The following is a 19,179-nucleotide window of genomic DNA, read 5'->3' as shown; positions in this document are numbered from 1 at the left end:
ATTATTCCCGTGTCCATCATCCACCTCCTTTGCTTTCGATGTCCCTTCCATATTATTCTAATGGGGTTATGATCTGCCCAGGTGTTTGCTGCTATTTCGATATCTTTTACCTCCTCTCTGAGGTCTGAAGTCATCCAGGCCATGTCGATCCTAGACCATGACTGATGTGGGTTTGAATAATATGTGTATTGTTTCGTTTGCATGTTTGCCTCTCTCCATACATCATGCAGGTGTAGTTCATTGATCATATCCTTGAAGGATTCCGGTAGAGTTTTCTTTCTGGTTTTACTTTGTTTGGTACTTCGGTAATCTTTTTCTATGTCCGTGATTGCGTTGAAGTCTCCTACCATACAGATAGCTTCGTACTCCAGGTCTTTAATTATATTGTGTAGCTTTTTGAAAAAATCATTTTGATTTACGTTGGGTGCATATATAGATATTAATAGTATTGTTTTGGATTCTGTTTGTATTTCTATTATTAAGAAACGTCCTTCTGTGTCTGCATATATTTGTTTTGTTTTTAGGTATTTCTTCACATATATTACGACTCCTCTCTTTTTTTGGTCTCCAAGCGCTGCATATAGTCTTCCTAATCTTTGATTATCCAATAGTTTTTGATGCTGTCTTTTAATATGTACCTCTTGGAGTGTTATAATATCCATTTCTAATTTTTGAAGTTTTGTGAATGTGTGTTTTCTTTTTGCTGGTGAATTAAGTCCGTTTATGTTGATTGAGATGAGTTTTAGCTCTTTTTCCATCTCTCTTTATTTATTTATCCGTTGATTGCAATCTTTTGTTGTTTCTAAGTATCATTTGCATCTTTTCCCTCGCTCCCTCTCTCTCCATTCTTTCTCTTTCCAATCTTCTCCCCTCTTCTTGGTCTCTTCCTTCTTTCTCTGTCCGCCGTTCCTCTTGCCTCTTAGGACCCTCTTCTTTTCTGCTCTCTTGCTCCTCCTCCAGCGCGAAGTGTTGATCAAAGAAGTCCTGTGCTTTTCCTACGTTATCAATTCTGTATTTTTTGTCTTCCCAGGAAATTAGTAAACCCTCCGGTATTAGCCAGCGGAACTTTATTTTAAATTTATTTAATTGTGCCGTTAAGAAGTTGTAGTTCCTTCTTTGGTCCCTCGTCCTTTTTGGTATCTGTTTGAGGGTTAAAATCTCTCTTCCCTTATACATAGCTGTATCCTCTCTCATCTTCCTATAGATCTCTTCTTTTAAGGATTTTTTTGTAAATCTGATATGTATTTCCTTTGGCAGTTTATTTCTCCGGGCGTAGTTCGTGTGGACTCTATAGATTTCGTCTATTCCACTTCGAATCTCTTCCTTGTTCCTCTGGGTCACTTCAGAGAGTATCTCAGTCATGATTTCCCCTAAGTCCTCCTCCTTTTGCTCTTCTACATTCTGGAACCTTAAGTAGAAGGATGCCTTCTCCATCTCAAGATATGATACTGTGTCCTCTAGATCCTTATTTGTAGCTGCTTGGTCATATTCCATCCTCTCCATTTTCTTATTTGTATATTCTATTCTCTCCTCCACCTTACAAATCCTCTGTTCATTTTCCTCCATTTTATGTTGTATCTTTCCTATCTTCTCGTCCATGTTCCTAATATTATCCTTTATCTCTCCCACATCCATCCTTAGTTCCTCATGATTTTTCCTTGTCTCCTCATGGTTATGGGCCATAGTCTCTTGCATTTTATTCATTCCTTCCTGGATCGTCGTTAATATGGAATGAATGTTTGGCATACTAAGGGTGGGAACTGCTTTATCCTTTTCCGTGGTTTCAGCTATTTTTTGTTGTATTGGGGAGGCCGTAAGTATCATCTGGCTTGATGGTATTTTCTTACTTAACTTAGAGATTGTTGTTGAGCTTGTAGTTGCCATTTGTATTTCTTTTAATATCTTCTCCCAGAATCTCATATACTGATTTCTATTTAGGTTGTTCTATTTCTTTTGGGATTTTTGTATGGTTAGTGGCTTTCAATAGTCCCGGTAATCCCAAGAAAATAAGCAACTTGGATAGGTTCCCCTGTCACACTATCACTATCTGTATGTAAATTTATCTATAAGTTCTATTTTCCCTTTTTCGATATTTTACAGAGATCTTCAATTCATAATAACTGTCTAGTCTGTATTACTCTCTAAGCATAGGGGTAGAATATAAGGGGGGGGAAGCGAGGGAAAAGTCTAATACTTCAGCAATTCATCAGTTAACTCTCCTTATATTTGGTTATTTACAATCTTATTTAAATTAATTGTTAAGTACTATTAATTAGTATTTATCAAATCAATTACCTTAATTTCAATCCTAAAATCAATTAATCTGTCTGATATAGTTTTCAAAGCTAGACATGTAGCGAGATATAATATTTAACTACCAAGATAAAATATAGCACTAAGATAAATATAGTTATATATTAAGAGTAAATATAAAATTAAATTAACAGTTATATATATAGTATATATTATATAATATATAAGATTATATAGATTTCACAAACAATACATTTAATATTAATGCCTTCTATAGTTCTTAATCACTAATTTGTTATCAGCTTTTAATACAATTAATTATACTTTACAGTTGATTCTTCTTCTTCTTTTTTTCTGGATCACTCTCTTCTCTCTCTCTTCTTCCCAAATTTGTATCTTTCTTATTTCTTATTTATTGTTCAAAGTCCAAAGTTCAAAGTCCAGTATCCAATGTCCAAATATTTTTAGATTGAGTGTCCAATGTCCACCAAAGCTTCAAAAACCCCCAAGTGTCCACCTTTCAGCAGAGAGAGAAAAGGAGTAAAGGGTAGAATAATCCAAATCCCGAAGCTTAGGTCCAAACCTCTAAATCTCCAAGGTCCAAAGGTCCAAGAGTCCCAAGAAAAATATTCTACTTAAACTAATTTAGTTTATCTCCAAAAGACACTGATCTCCACTTTAAACGAAGTTTTCCTGGCGCTCTCTCTTCCGATATCAAATGTTTGTAAAATGTCTCATTATCGCTTCCACAAAGTCTGTCAAATTAACCCCCTTTCTCTCCTTAAATTCCGTCTCTCCTCTGTGGCTGTGTATTCGAAATCCAAAGCTTATCTGGGCTTGCTTTCTCCTCCTAAATTTCCTCCGCTTTCGCCGGCTCCTAAATTGTGTGCTGTCACTGTCAAAATGGAAGCCGTCTCCGCTTATTTCTCAGTCGCCGCTATCTAGCTTCTTAGTTGGAGTTTTAACTTCTTCCGCCTTCGAATTTCCCGTTATGGGTTGTAAATATACCTTTTGAACTTTTTTCTTTCCCGATCTTTCCACCGAAGTCTTCTTTATTTGATTTTCGCTTCCCTCTTAGTCAGCTGTCAATGTTTCTGGCCAGCCGGGTGGCTGGTTTTTCCCCGATCAGGATTAAGGGGGGTTTCCTGAACCTTCGGGGGGATTGCTGTCCTCCCCGAGGTCCTCGGAATTTCCCCTTTTTTCTATTGACCTATCCGAGGTCAATAGTGCCTAAATCGGCTCCTAGATCAGCGATATTAGGGACTTGGAGAACGGAGAGCCGTTCCTTTCGCCCCTAACACGATGACGTCACCGCCGGAAGTCCCTGTCCCCATCATTTCATTTACAATATATTTCTCTTTTTCATTTCAATCACTAAATTGTATTTTACCAATTTTTTCCATTGTTTTTGACATTTCTTTAACTTCACCTTATTTTTTTTCTTCATTTTTCCTTTCCTCCAACCACTCATACCATCTATACCAAATTTTATAGTATTCTGTATCTTCTTTTTCTTTGAGTTCTTTTGTCAATTTATCCATCTCTGCGCATTCCTTTTTTTTTTTTTTATCAACTCCTCCTCTGTTGGTATATTTTCTTTTTTCCAATTTTGGGCATAAGCTATACGGGCAGCTGTTAATATATGTATTATTAAATATTTTATTTCCTTTGTATAATTTTCTGTAAAGATCCCTAGCAAAAATGTCTCTGGTTCTCCCTTTATTAATTGTTGTGTTATTTTCTCTAGCCATTTTTTGACTTTGGCCCAAAATTTCTTTGCTGCTGGAAAGTGAAAAACATTCTTATACATAACATTATTGGAAGTGGAAATCTGTGAAATTTCCAGTACCCTTTGCTATTACTCAGGCTGTTTTAGCAACCATATACCATAGTATTTGAAAAGTTGCAGTTTCCACTCCCCAAATAGAGGGAAAAATCTTGCTAAAGCATTAAAAGACTTTGTAAATACAATATTTACAAGAATAAGAATAAGAGAAATCCAGTAAATTCTGTACTCTTGATCTTTCAAAAATATTTTGGCAAAGATTTTCATATATTTCTGAGCTAATAAGGTAGGAAAAGAAGTTTCTATTTCATTCATAACACTAAAATTTGAAATCATCCAAAAAACACAGACCATGTAAATATTCACAGAGCATGTGGAAATCACATTTGTCTTCCACACATTGTGGAATGTAAGCCTCATGCCTAAACATTTGTTATACCGACAAGACTTGATGAAAATTGAGTTGGTAACTTAATGTCAGCACTTGGGAACAGGTGACCATTTCTGTACTCTTCTGTGCCTCTTGCCATTGGCCCATATCAGGACTAGATAGATCTCTGGCTGAATTTGTTGTTTTGCTTTACAAAATCAGAATGTCTTATATGCTAGTCTAAAATGTATAAAAATAACTACTATCTTTAAAAGGATTAGTAAAGTATCAAATTTAAATCCCCCCCAAAGTATACTCACTGATAATCTTAAAACTCCAAAGTTTCCAAAGTCATAAATAAGGATCTGATAGAACATTTCTTGACTTGAATCAAAAGAAAACAAAAATCAGTTTCTTAAATGCAGATTCTTTTATATATTTAGCATCTACAGAATATTAAGATTTACCATGAAATCATTAGATTACAAATTATATTCTAATTTATGAATTATAAGTGATGATCAAATGGTCAGCAATATATAAAATCAACTTATTTTAGCAGAATATTGAAGCTAATATTTGTCACATATATACCCGTAGGACAAAATGTTGATAATGTTCTTCAAGTGCTATTCAATATATTATTTCAAAATAAAGTTGTGCTTAAATTGGACCATGCTTTCTCCCATCTTCTGGACTATGAACAAATTGCAAAAGCTAAGCTGCTATCCAGAACATCTATTTAAGATTTATTTCCTATTTCAGGTAATTAAATCAATTCTGTTTTGACAAAAAACAGACTACCACCTGAGTTTTGTGGTATTCAGAAGATAGAGTTTTGTCTGATACTGAATCAATGCCCATTGAGGACTAACACATCCAACAAAGGAATGATCACGAAGCAGCTCTTGAAGACCTGAAATAACAAGTTTATTTAAGTTTAGGATATCCCACAAAATTAACAATAATATTGCTCTTTAAAAATCACTATGGATTTTATTTATTCCTAATTTACCTAATATACTTTAGTTACTTTTAAAATATATGAAACCAAGAATCCAGTTTTAATTGTCCCATTTGTAAAACTGACTGCAAATTTTAAATTTTTCTGTTTAAAAGTAAATATATTATTTAAATAAGAATTTGTTGCCAAAAATCTGAAGTTTAGCAAATATTTAAGCCTATTTCTAAATTCAACTCAACTAAAACAATATCTATTTATAAACTTTTAAAATCCAATCCAGATTTTTCAAAATACTTGACAATGTTAATATATTGGCTATTTGTATTAGGAGAAAAATATGAAGGACAAAATAATAAATCACTAGTAATTGTATATCAAGATGTAATGTTAGTAATCAACTGAATGCCAGCCAAGCTCGATTTCTAGATAGATAGATAGAAATAATCTAGATAGATAGAAATAATCTATTGATAGATTATTTCTATCACATGGATATTCTGTTCTGAAACATACAAACTTAGAACTAAGATCTATTCATATGAAGAATGTACAAGCTATTTTTATTTCCTTCAAAATATTTACAGAATTCTGATTGATTCTCTATTCAAAAATTTATTACAAAATTGATAATAAATTGTATCTAAAAGTACATCATGAGACTGTTTTCAGACTAACATCATAATGCATAAACAGCATAATTGCAATCTAGTCTCTGAATTAAGCTCTTACTATGCTGCTCAGAAATACACAACTTGTTAACCCTGTTGCTTCATCAGTAGCTCAAGAATATGAATCAAACTTTGCTTTCTAGGCTAATGTTTTGCAGATCTTTCAATATGAACACCCATTCAAACTTTATGATGTCTTTAGAAAAAAATAATAATTTTAATAAAATACTTTATAAATAATTTATAACAATTATTTATAAACTAATAATGAACAGATAATTCTGCTAATTCCGTAAGGATACTGGAAAATAATTTGTGATGAAGACATATCTGTCATTCTGTAGTAGCAGCTGATTGGGGAAATGAGTGTCTGGGAAATGGGGATGGGGATAGGGCTACTGTTTGGGCATTGGGGCTCAGATCAAGGAATTGGAATGTGGAACTGTTACAAGACAATGCTCTTCCTGTCTCCCACCATATTTTCTCCACTGCTACCATAATATTCTGACCTGACTCCAATCCTCAAACAGTAGCCCTATTTTCATTTCCCAGGCCCTGATTTCCCCAACCTTGGAGCCACCAACTGTCCTCAGCAGACATCCTTGGAAGGGAAAGCTGGCCATTCTGAGGCATTTTATTTTTACCAGCTCTCATCACCAGCAACACCTCTCCATCCAGCATAGCACATTCACACACTCTACAAGCAAATTCAGCAGGAAGTCCTCCCTTCCTGCTGAATTATTGAAAAAGGTTATAGGCAGTGTAAGAAACTAGTCGCAAAAAGAAATAAACAAACTTACTTGCATTTGCTCTTTTATTAATTTCTTTTTGAAGAGTCAATACACTGGTTAGATTAATAATCCTTCTTCTTGGAGTGCAGGCAGCAGCCATTTCCTGTTGTGGATTTTTTTCCATTTCAAGACCATGATCTGTTCGCTGCCTCTTTCTGCAAGAGAAATTAAACTGAGTAACATCTCTTTCAAAGAACCCATTTAAGAAAACAAATAGTGTCTGCTGATTTAAAAATATTGCCTTAATAATATTTAAATAAATAATAAAAATATTTATTTAAGCTCCAAGACCAAGTCAAAAATTTAAAAATACAACACAAGCAATTAAATGTATAAAAGGAAGAAACCCTATAAAGTTAAACTTTCACTCAAGGGACTGAAGTTACATCCCAATTAGGCAGGAGTATGTGCTCAATCTACTTTTCAAATTATTATTAAACACAAAATGTTGGTTGGATAATAGAACAACATATATTACAAAATGAAGAATAGTACCTCCTCTATATACAGGAGCTATAATAATTTGATATAAAATAGATTTAATAGAAAGCCAATTTGATGTAGTAGTTAAGGCACTAGGCTAGAAATAAGAGTTCTAGTCCCTCCTTAGGCAAAAAAAAAAAAAAAAAAAAAAAAAAAAAGAAGAAGAAGACTCCAAAATGCTAAGAAAACAGCTAATTCCGTCTCTAATTTCTTATACGCCTCTTCCAATTTTTTTTGAGTTTGTCTTTTCTTTTTGTTCCTTTTTCCCAAATAAGTATGCCAATCCTCAAATGTATGCTATCGCTGTAACCACACGTTTTGTAATGGGGTATCTTCCTTTTTATTTTCTCTGAAAAAGAAAACCAGTTCTCCATAAATTGTTGAAACTCTTTTTCATTTAATATTGTTTGATTTAATGTCCATCTTGATCTCTTTCTTTGCCCCTTCCATATAATTGTAATCGGGTTATGATCTGCCCATGTCCTTGTTTCAAAATTTATATCTTGTACATTAGCTAATAAATCGATTGACATCCACATCATATCTATTCTAGACCACAACATGTGCCTGTTTGAATAAAAAGTATATTGCTTCAGATATACCTTCAGATATTTAGCTCTTCAAGTATCTTGCGTACTTAATTCCTCCACCATTGTAAAGAAGACTTTTGGAAGAGGTTTCCTGGGCTCCTTTTTATCTTTGTAGTTTTGTAATCCAAATCAATGTCTATTATTGCATTAAAATCACCCATCATGCAGATATTTTCATGCTCAAATTTTATTATTTTCCTGTGTAATTTTCCATAAAAGTCTTCTTGATTATCATTTGGGGCATATATCACCACTAAAAGTATTTGTTTATAGTTCGTTGTTAATTCCACCATAAGAATACACCTCTCTTTGATGCGTCAGTGCAGTAAATAATTCTCCCAATTTTGAGTATTCCCCCCCAAAAAATTTTTTATATGCACTTCTTGTAAACATATTATATCCATTTTTAATTTGTCGAATTTATTAAGAGTTCTTTTCCTTTTTATTGCGAATTTAGTCAGTTTATATTTATTGATATTGCTTTTATTTCTTCTTCCATAGTTTGTTAATAGCTTTTGCTGATGTTGTCGTTCTTGTCTCTCTTTGATCTTTTTTTTTTTTTTTTGCTTTAATTTATATGCCGCCCTTCTCCGGAGACTCAGGGCAGCTTACAATGCATTAAGCAATAGCCTTCATACTTTTGTATATTTATACAAAGTCAGCTTATTGCCCCCACAATCTGGATCCTCATTTTACCTACCTTTGAAAGGATGGAAGGCTGAGTCAACCTTGAGCCTGGTGGGATTTGAACTTGCAGTAATTGCAAGCAGCAGATGTTAATAACAGTGCATTAGTCCACTGTGCTACCAAGGCTCTTTCTTTATCTTTTACATCTTTTAATCTTGCCCCTTCTCTTATTGCTCTTTCTTCTCGTTCCTTTGCCATCTCTCGTTTGTTCTTCCTTTTTCTTTCAGTTTCTTCCTGATATCTAATCTCTTTCCTCTCTCAGTCTTTCCTCCTCTTGTAACTCCAAGTATTGATCATAAAATAATAATAATGAACTACCCAAAATACCAGAAAAATACAAAAAGGTATTAGAGGAAAGGATAACGATGATGGAACTAACAGAGGGGATCAAAAAACAAAAGAATGGTAAAACGCTGGGCCCATGGATTGCCTGCAGAGTTATATAAAACATTACAGGATGTAATAAGCAATACAATGCTGGAAGTATTTAATGAACTCCTGGCAGAAGCGAAGATACCAAACTCTTGGATGGAGGCATATATTACTCTTATACCGAAAGAAGATACAGACCTGCAACAAATAAGAAATTATAGACCAATTTCCCTGTTAAATGCGGATTATAAAATATTTGCATCAATAATGGCTGATAGATTAAAGAGACTGTTAAATGAATTTATACACACAGATCAAAATGGTTTTTTACCTAAGAGATAGATTAGAGACAACATGAGAATAATTTTGAATACTTTGGAATATTATGAAGCACATCCAGAAAAACAAATGGTGTTGATGTTTCTTGATGCACAGAAGGAGTTTGACAATGTGAACTGGAAATTTATGATAAAGCTATTACAGACTATGGACTTTGGGGGGAGATTTATAAATATGATCAAAACAATTTACTATAAGCAATCAGCAAAGGTGATAGTAAATGGAGATATGACAGACAAGGTTAACATTATGAAGGGTACAAGGCAGGGAGGTTCTCTATCCTCATTATTATTTGTGTTAACACTAAGGTATTAAATAGAAATATAAGACAAAATGAAGAGATAAAAGGTATGAGAATTAAGAAAGAAGAATATAAGCTATACGCATTTGCAGACAATTTAGTCTATTTTAGAGGCCCCGCAAGAAGTAGGGCCAAAATTAATAAAACAAATAGAAGAATATGGAGAAGTAGCAGGGCTGAAAATTAATAAAGGCAAAACGAAAATATTGGTGAAAAATATCACAGAGAAGCAGAAAAGAGAGTTAATGGAAAAATTAAATATTCAGATTGCTAAAAAGATAAGATATTTAGGAATTCAAATAACAGCAAGATGTATAACGATTAAGGAAGATAATTACTATAAATTGAAAAGACAAATTGAGATAATTTAGAGAGATGGAAAAATTTACAATTATCATTAATGGGAAGAATAGCAATAATTAAGATGAATACGAAGATTGTTGTTTTTATTTCAAAAAATACCAATAAAATTAGAAAAAAATATTTTGAAAATCTTAATAAAATAACAATGAAATTTATATGACAAGGGAAAAAAACGAGAATTAACATAAAAAAATGTTTGGACTACCAAACTGGGAATTATATTATCAGGCAGCAACATTATCATGGATGAAAGAATGGACTGTACTAAGAAATACAAGGTTATTGACATTGGAGGGACATGATTTACAACTGGGTTGGCATGCTTTCTTATGGTATGGGAAGAATAAGATACATAGTTATTTTCAAAGACATTATGCTTTATTATTAGTATGGAAGAGAGAAAAACATTATCTGAAAATATCAACATGGCTTTCAACAATGGAAGCATTAATACATCCAAATATTATCAATATGGGAAGTATTACTAGATATAAAGATATTTTATCAGAAAAGGGGGAATTGAATATGAAACAAGAATTAGAAGAACAAGGGATTGACATGGTTTGGTACACACAATTGCAAATACAATCGAGATATGAAAAAGATGCTAAGTTTTTGGTTTCTATTTGGAGATGACAGAATTGGATTAGATACTCACAGGAACAGATAAGAGAATAATTAAAAAATTGTATAGTTACTTTGTATTAAATTAGAAGAAAAACTAGTAAAAAAAATGATAGCATGGGCAAAAAAAAATTGGACACGCAATAGAATTAGATAAAAGTAGCAGCTATGGGAAAGAAACTATAAATTAACAATGGCAACAACATATAAAGAGAATTTGTATAAAATGTTTTATAGACAGCATATCTCACTGGAAAGATTGGCAAAAATGTTTAAAGATAAATCAACTAAATGTTGGAAATGCCACCACACACCTATTTTTGTTGGGTATTTTATCTGAGAAATTTAGCAAAGAAAACATATATTTGATTATTCATGTAATAATTGCAGGGAGAATTGTATTTGCACAAAATTGGAAAGTGGAAAAAATTCCTAGAGGGAGAGATAATTAAGAAAATATTAGAATGTGCAGAAATGAATAGATTAACATTGGCAATTAAAGGGAAGGAAGAATCAGGGTATTATAATATATGGGGGCAATTTTATCATTGGATGGAAAGTGAATATGGACAAAAAGTGGTATAAAATTAAATAAAGGAAGGAAAATGCTTTAACAGGAAATTAAATTGAAATGAAAAATAAAGATACCATATTTTTCGGAGTATAAGACACACCGGAGTATAAGACGCACCTACCTTTTTTGGTGAGGAAAAGAAGAAAAAGAAATCTCCCTCTGCCTCTGCGCAATTTTGCCTCATTGCAGCAAACAGCCTGCTTTACTTTCATTTTCGTTTTCAGCATAGCTTGATTAGCACAAGGGGAAAAAAATCTGCTCCAGCAATTTACCTCTTTGCAGCAAGCAGCAGAGCCCTGCACAAAATAGCTGAAAGCAAATCAGCTGAGAGTCAGGAGGCCGATCTAATCAACTTGTGCTAATTAGGCTGTGCTGAAGCTGAAAGGAGCTGTTTTTTCTTGCTGTTTGCTTGCAACGAGGTAACTGCTGTGAGGCAGAGGCCAAAGGGTGGGGGCCAGTGGGTGGGCGGGGCTACATTCAGTGTATAAGACGCACCTAAATTTTCACCCCCTTTTAGGAGGGAAAAAGGTGCGTTTTATACTCTGAAAAATACGGTATGTACATATTAAAAAAATGGTGGTAAGCGTTAAATATGTTGACACAAAAAAATTGTACCCAGATGACGCACTGATTGATCAATGATATGTTTGTTATGAAGAGAAAAAATAAAAAACTTTTTATAAAAAAAAAAAGAAAGCGGCGAATTAACCCAAAAGTGAAATAAACTTTTAATGGAAGATTATGAAACTTTACAATATACAAATCCCGGACTGGAACTTGTAATAGTGTGAAAAGTGACTTAATCTGTGGATAACATTGTTTGATTATTGGAAGAAATCGTATAAAGAAAAAGGAATCTTGGGAGGCAGGACTGACATCACGGCAATACGATGCATCTCCATGGGGCTCTGTACCGAATTTGACCTGCCAGGAGGTTCTGAGGGACCCAAATCACCCTGGAAGGGTGACGAAGACAGAGAGGATATTCTGCGAAGACAGTATACTCCTTGTTTGACGCGGAGGAAACTCTCAATCCAGCGGGAAGAAAAAGGTGGCCATTGCGTGCCTGACCGGAGTTGTGACAGCCAACCGGTGCAGCAAGTATAGAATTTGAGGAACAGTGTGATCGATCTGGATGAGATTTTTCCAAATTCTGTTGGGGAATTTACCCCCTTAAAATAAATCATCACCCTGCCAACAAAAGTGTTTATAGTCAAGGCTATGGTTTTCCCAGTTGCAATGTATGGTTGTGAAAACTGGATCATAATAAAGGCTGAGAGTCAAAAAATTGAGGCCTTTGAACTATGGTGCTGGAGAAGACTCCTGTGAGTCCCTTGGACTGCAAGATGACCAAACCAGTCAATCCTAGAGGAGATCAATCCTGACTGCTCTTTAGAAGGCCAGATCCTGAAGATGAAACTCAAATACTTTGGCCACTTAATGAGAAGGAAGGACTCACTGGAGAAGAGCCTAATGCTGGGAACAATTGAGGGCAAAAGAAAAACGGGACAGCAGAGAATAGGATGGCTGGATGGAGTCACTGAAGCAGTCGGCGTAAGCTTAAATGGTCTCCGGGGGATGGTAGATGACAGGAATGCCTGGAGGAAAGTTGTCCATGGGGTGGCAATGGGTCGGACATGACTCCGCAACCAACAACAACAACAACAACAACAACTGCATACAAAGAAAATCTTTATAAAATGTTTTATAGATGGCATTTTCTGCCCTCAAGGTTAGCAAAGATGTTTAAGGATAAATCTGCAAAATGTTGGAAATGTCATCAGACACCTGGTTCATACTATCATATGTGGTGGACATGTCAAAAAATGAAAAAATATTGGACAAAAATACATTCATGGCTGGAAAAAATGATAAAACATATTGATTGGAAACCAGAGACATTTTTTATTGGGCATTTTACCAGAGAAGTATAACAAAGGAAATATATATTTGATTTTACATGTATTGACTGTAGCAAGAATAGTATTTGCACAACAATGGAAAAGTAAAGAGATCTCAACAGATGATGATGTGATTAGAAAAATATTAGAATGTGCAGAAATGGATAAGCTAACACTTACAGTTAAGGAAATGAATGCTTTTTGACTTAGGACTTATTTTATCAATTGTTAGCTGACAAAAACAGGAGCTAGAAACAGGGAAATATATGGAAGGATCAGTGATATAAGGAATATTTGATTAAACAAATATGATGATGATGATGATGATGATGATTAATACTAATAGAACTGATATTAATGGATGGAATATTGTTGTGAACACTTTATTATTTCCTAAAATGATTTGTACCCAGACAACACACTGTTCAATTGAAAATGAATTATTTGTGTGTGATAAAAGAAAATAAAAACTTAAGAAAAAAATAAGAGAAAAAAAGGAATCATATTTTTTTCCTCAATTTTTTTCTGACAGTCAGCTGTTCTATCTTTGCTTTGTTTAATGCTGGAACCTTGAGTGGGAATGCCACCTACTGGTGAAAGTAGATATTATACTAGTAAACGGTGGGAAACGACCTTGGCAAGTGAGGATTAATTGATTAATTGAGAACACAAGAAAAACAAGGGGAAAACAAAGGAAATAGTGAAAGGCAAATAACACCTGGAAGGACTTGCTGTTTTGGTTCCGTATCTACTGGGTTTTTGGCAGCTTGGAAGTATTTAGTGAGCCTTCTGAAAACTTTTAAGGCAACGTGGATTATAATTAACAAGAAACATCCTTGAAATTGAACATTTGATTTTGTGGATTAAAGACATTTGGGGAAATTTGGTGGGCCAAAGAACACTCTATGAGGTGAAAGGGAAAGAAGAGAGAAGAAAAATTAAACAAGACTTAAAAATTTGAAGAATTTAGAGGATGCAAATTGGAAAATTTTAAGCACTATATATTTAAGTGATTTTGAGGAACAGTTCTGGGACTGTATACATTTTATTAATATTGGCGTTTTTGGTGTTTTGGGGCAATTGGGATATTGGAATCTTGGTGGAATATTGAGCAACTATTAGCCCATTACAATCCAACAAAATGTTTCAATAGGGAAAAACAAATATGGTTTATAAAGAAATATCATTATTGTTTCAATGTACTCAGGAAGATATGACAAGGAATCATAGGGAGATGACGGAATTGATGCAGGATACAGATGTAAGACTAGAAAACCCCCAGCAAACAATAATAAAAGATGGACAAAAAATTCAGAAAATAGAGGAGAAACCAGAAGGAGCTAAGCAAAGAATAGAGGATATAAATCCAAAAATGATGCAAGCAGATAAAGATATGGAAGAGATAGTAATAATTTTTAAAACGGAATAGACATAAGAGTTCAAAACATAGAAGAGAATAAAGAGGAACTTCTCTTTAAAATGATGAAAGAACTACGGATGTGTACTCTAGAGATCCAACAGCAAGAGATAGGTGTTGTGGTAGATGAAATACTTAGATTAAATAAATGTGATGTAAGAAATTACAAGATCCTAAGGGAGAAGCATGAAAGATTTACCAAAAAGTCAATAAGAGATGAAATTCTGTCCACTAAGCATTTATCGATGTTAAATAAAAAACTATAAATAAAACTATTAAAAAAATCTTGCCAAGAAATCTTCAGGGACTTGTTCAGGCAGTTGCCAGGATTCAATACTAACTTGACACAAATAAATAAAAATAAAACACAAAAATATTTAAATAAAATAAGTTCACTAAAAATATTGTATTTCCCAAATGATCTAAGCTGTCTATTTCAGCAACTATTGCTTAGTATCAACACTTTAAATTAGTATTGGATAGACGGGCAAAGAAATCTGCGGAGGAAGATGAGCCAAAGCTGGAGCTGAGGGAGTCCGAGTTTTGTTGGCTTCGGAAGAATGTGCGGAGGAGACAGGCCAGGCCCCCTCAGGAGTGGGACAGCTTGCTAGCAGGGAGGAATGGGGCCAGGACAACCAAGAGAGGGCAGGCAGTGGAAACGAGCAATGGAGCTCAGGCAATGAGCAAGAACTTCCCCCTCTTGATCCCCGAGCACAGAGAGGAGGAGGAAACAGCGTAGGCCGACCCAATGACTCAGGAAGAGTGCGCCCCACCCCTCTTCACAAGGCACACCTGGGGATTGAGACTTGAGACGCTGTAGGGAGGGGTGTTTGTTGGGAACTAACACTGAATTCATAGGGTTTTGTGTGCCATTGCTAACGTTGAGTTTCCTGGACTTCTTGCTTTATTTCTTGCTTCCTGGATTAATTGCCTTGTTCCTTTGCTTCCTGAAACCATTACTATGTTCCTTTGCTTCCTGGACTCATTGACTTTTTTATTTTTATTTTTATTTTATTTTGATTTATATGCCGCCCTTCTCTGGAGACTCAGGGCGGCTTACAAGGCGTTAAGCAATAGCTTTCATACTTTTGTATATTTTATACAAAGTCAGCTTATTGCCCCCACAAACCGGGTCCTCATTTTACCTACCTTAGAAAGGATGGAAGGCTGAGTCAACCTTGAGCCTGGTGAGAATTGAACTCGCAGTAATTGCAGGCAGCTGGAAGCTAAATACTGTCTGCTGTGCCACTCAGGCTCCTGTTCTCTTGTCCCACTGGATTTCTTACTCTGTAGCCGTTGTACTCACAGAGTTTTGCTGGACAACTTGCAGCCAGAGGCTGCTGGAGGTGTGTCTATGCGTGTGTGATCATTTTGCTCTGGGACTAGCCATAATGTGGGAGTGTTTGGAGGAAAGTTGGAGCAATAAAAGGGCAATTTGATCTATCAGCTGACTGTGTTGCCTCTGTGCTTGCCCCAGGTCATCGCAATAGCATATATGAAACCTAATATATCCTCCTACAGCAGACGTGGACATGTTACAGCAAAGAGCACATCTGACCTTTTGACTGTCCCTGAGGGGCCCATAGCAGTGGGAAGGCACTGGGGCAGCAATGGCAGCCCTCCACAACAGTTCCAGTTTCTCATGCAGCCCCTTGGGAAAATTAATTGTCTACCCCTGGTCTACAATGTAAAACTATCTCTATGGGAGTATATGAAAATTTACTTCATCAGAAAACCACTGGAAGAGGACCTAAGAAATAAATTATATTAGAAATGGGATACTTATCAGAATAGATAATGCTAAGTAGCCCGGGAAAATATTAAAGAATTTTAAAAAGAATCTAGACCAAGATTCATTTTTTTTCTATCAAAGGCTTAGAAGCATATAGATTCTGATTTTAATGTAACTAGAAAAGAGAACAAGTTTTAAAAAAAAAATATAGCATTGTACAAAAAAAATCTCTTACCTTTCAGGTACTGCCTCAATAGACATTGATTGGCTTTCCATTGATCCTTTTGGTGTCTCTTCAGCTCTTGAAACACTTGAATTCAAATCACCACATTCTTCCATTTCAAGATCTTGTACTCCAATAGCCTTGCAACTTTGCATGTTTCTACTGTCCTCCGGTTCTGCCACAACAAGCCCTGCATTCTTAGTTTTATTAACTGGTTGAAGAAAAGCATCCAATTTTTGGTCCCGTTTGTCAGTGCGGATCATCTGATGAGCATAAATCTGCTCACTTCCTTGAGTAGCTGAAGATTTCAGTGATTTAACAACTTCAGTGGAAGGGGCGGTTATCGCTGGTAACAATGTCTTCATTACAGATAAATAATGATGAAAGAATACTTTAATGTTTCTACAAATTAAAGTCCTGTTCCAAGCTCTGCCTTACATGAAACCTACCTTAACCTACCTATCACACAATTAAAATTATTAATTTATATTAAGATAATGTACCGTATTTTTCGGAATATAAGACACACCAGAGTATAAGACACACTTTCATTTTTGGGGAGGAAAATAGGAAAAAAAAAATCTGCCTACCAGGTATTCATCTTGCTAGCATCCTTAGCCTGGTCAGCTTCAGCACATTAGTTTGCTTGCTGGTTTTGAGGTTGGGGCTGGTTGGGGCTAAAAAACACCTTCTAACGCATAGCTGATCAGTGGAGGAAGCAGCAATTAGAAAAGCAGGCAAAGCACGGAAGATCACTTCGCTCACAAGCGCTGCTTTGGGGCTGAAAAACAGCTTCATAAACACAGCTGATCGTCGGAGGGAGCTCAAGAGACTAAAGCAGACGAAGCACGGAAGGGGTAAGAGAAGGCAGCAGCTGTTCCGGGTAGCCATTTCCATGTCACATTTTCAGCCTCCGAATGCGTCATGTTTTTGGATGGCAATTGATGGCAATGTGCTTTGGTGATCCCTGCAGCCTTGAAGGGCTCTCAAATGGAGCGTTTGGAGGTTGAAAATCCGAAGCACGAAGCCCAAAAACACAAGCCACTGTCAGTGGCAATCTCTGCAGCCAGGAAGAGGACGTGCAGAGGCCGAAGGGTGGGGGCCAGCGGGTGGGCGGGGTTACATTTGCAGTATAAGAGGCACCCAAATTTTCAGCCTCTTTTAGGAGGGAAAAAGTGCATCTTATATTCCGAAAAATACAGTATTTGGATTTTCAGTGATTCCACAGATTTTCAATGATTTGTCATAAGATGCAATACTGATTCTTTATATATATTTAAAAAAAACCTCAATAAAGGAGAATGTTATTTAGCTCAGGGTTAAAATGAGAGGTCCTTGGTGCTCTCTGAGCTTGCTTGTTTTCTTGCAGACATTTCATTACCCAAACTAGATAACATCCTAGCTTGGGTAATGAAACATCTGCAAGAAAACAAGCAAATTCAGAGCGCACCAAGGACCCCTCAAAGAACTTTCTCTAAACTGAATTGTGCACTCAGCTATGCAAATATCCAGCAAGAGAAGTGCTTCTCATACACAACATAGTAAAATCTAGTTTGGAATGATTTTCATAGTATTATTATTAATAAAACATATATCATTACTCCTTTAGGGATAAAAGAATCCACTTACTTGAGTGAAATACATCCTTGATGAATTGGAACCTAACAATTTGCTCTCTATATGTTGTTGTACATGCTCCAGGATGCTATCTTCATGGAGGAAATGAACTTCATGCTTTGTAGGATGCACATTCACATCCACATTCCGAGGTGCAATCTCAAGACTATAAAACATTTTGAGAACATTAAGTGTAAGTTGATCAAAGACATGTCTGATTTCAAATTTGCGAATTTGCGTTGTAACCAGAACCAGAACTGTGGTGCTATATATTTTTTCAAAACCAGAAATATATAAATCATAATAATCCTTTAAACACATAACTGAGAGATATTTACTGTATAGCCTACTGTGCATTTTGAAACAAACACAGATACAACATTAATACAATAACATTCATTTACTGTAATTTATTTCCTGGACTTTTTTCTTAAGGAAATCAGAAAAGAAAACAGAAGATGGTTAAGCACAATAAGCAAGCAAAGACAGAAGTTCTCAACATTTGATATTGAAGTTTAATTTAAAGACCTGTCCTAAATGCTTATTTTATATTTTTATATTTTACTTCATGAGCTAGAAGTGGTATACTTCCCATAAAAGGAGCCTGTAGAAACTGGAAGTTCACATAGAAAAAAATGTCTTTTGAATTATTTATTCATAAGAAGTAGTAGCAAGCATAGTTTTTGAGAATAAGAGAACCAGCAGAAATATTCACAATATAATAACAAGTTATTTATAACTTTACAGATTAATAATAAATTTTAAATTGTGCTTTGAAATGGACAGGCAGACAATAGATAAAACTGAAGCCTGGCTAAAACATTTTCAGCCAATGAAATGTGCAAAATGGTATTCAAAGATAAGCTCATATTTGCAGACCTTACAATAATCAAAGCAACAGATACCCATGAACCATCACAACCACTAGTAAGGTTCCAAAAAAAAAAAAAAAAAGTGCTGGTCCACCAATCCTAATTGGGCAAAGAGGTTCAGGTCATAGCTGGGATCTGAAACTCCAAATTTAAGTCAGATCCAGAAAACACACTTCCTTTACACTTGTTTGTAAAGGAAGAGCTACTTCTACCAAAACTCTTGAACATTCAAACAAAAACTTTCCCATTGTA

General features: G+C 35.1%; 1 protein-coding gene across 14 annotated transcripts in view; it reads right to left on the bottom strand.

Moving 5' to 3' along the window:
• Nucleotides 1-19,179, bottom strand: part of MLH1 (mutL homolog 1) — a 110,746-nt gene that overhangs the window by 37,301 nt on the left and 54,266 nt on the right. For all 14 annotated transcript variants that reach the window (XM_060686074.2, XM_060686070.2, XM_087892462.1 and 11 more), the window contains 5 exons: nt 18,068-18,221; nt 16,451-16,797; nt 6,842-6,987; nt 5,217-5,325; nt 4,730-4,793 (listed from right to left, as the gene is read on the bottom strand). In XM_060686074.2, the coding sequence (XP_060542057.1) occupies nt 4,730-4,793; nt 5,217-5,325; nt 6,842-6,987; nt 16,451-16,797; nt 18,068-18,221 (820 nt within the window). The remainder of the gene's footprint in view (nt 1-4,729; nt 4,794-5,216; nt 5,326-6,841; nt 6,988-16,450; nt 16,798-18,067; nt 18,222-19,179) is intronic.

The sequence above is a fragment of the Pantherophis guttatus genome, chromosome 4, assembly GCF_059756535.1.
Source record: "Pantherophis guttatus breed Tessera chromosome 4, ASM5975653v1, whole genome shotgun sequence".
NCBI lineage: Eukaryota > Metazoa > Chordata > Lepidosauria > Squamata > Colubridae > Pantherophis > Pantherophis guttatus.
The sequence above is the reverse complement of the archived record's forward strand: the minus strand, read 5'-3'. Positions and strand labels throughout refer to the sequence as shown.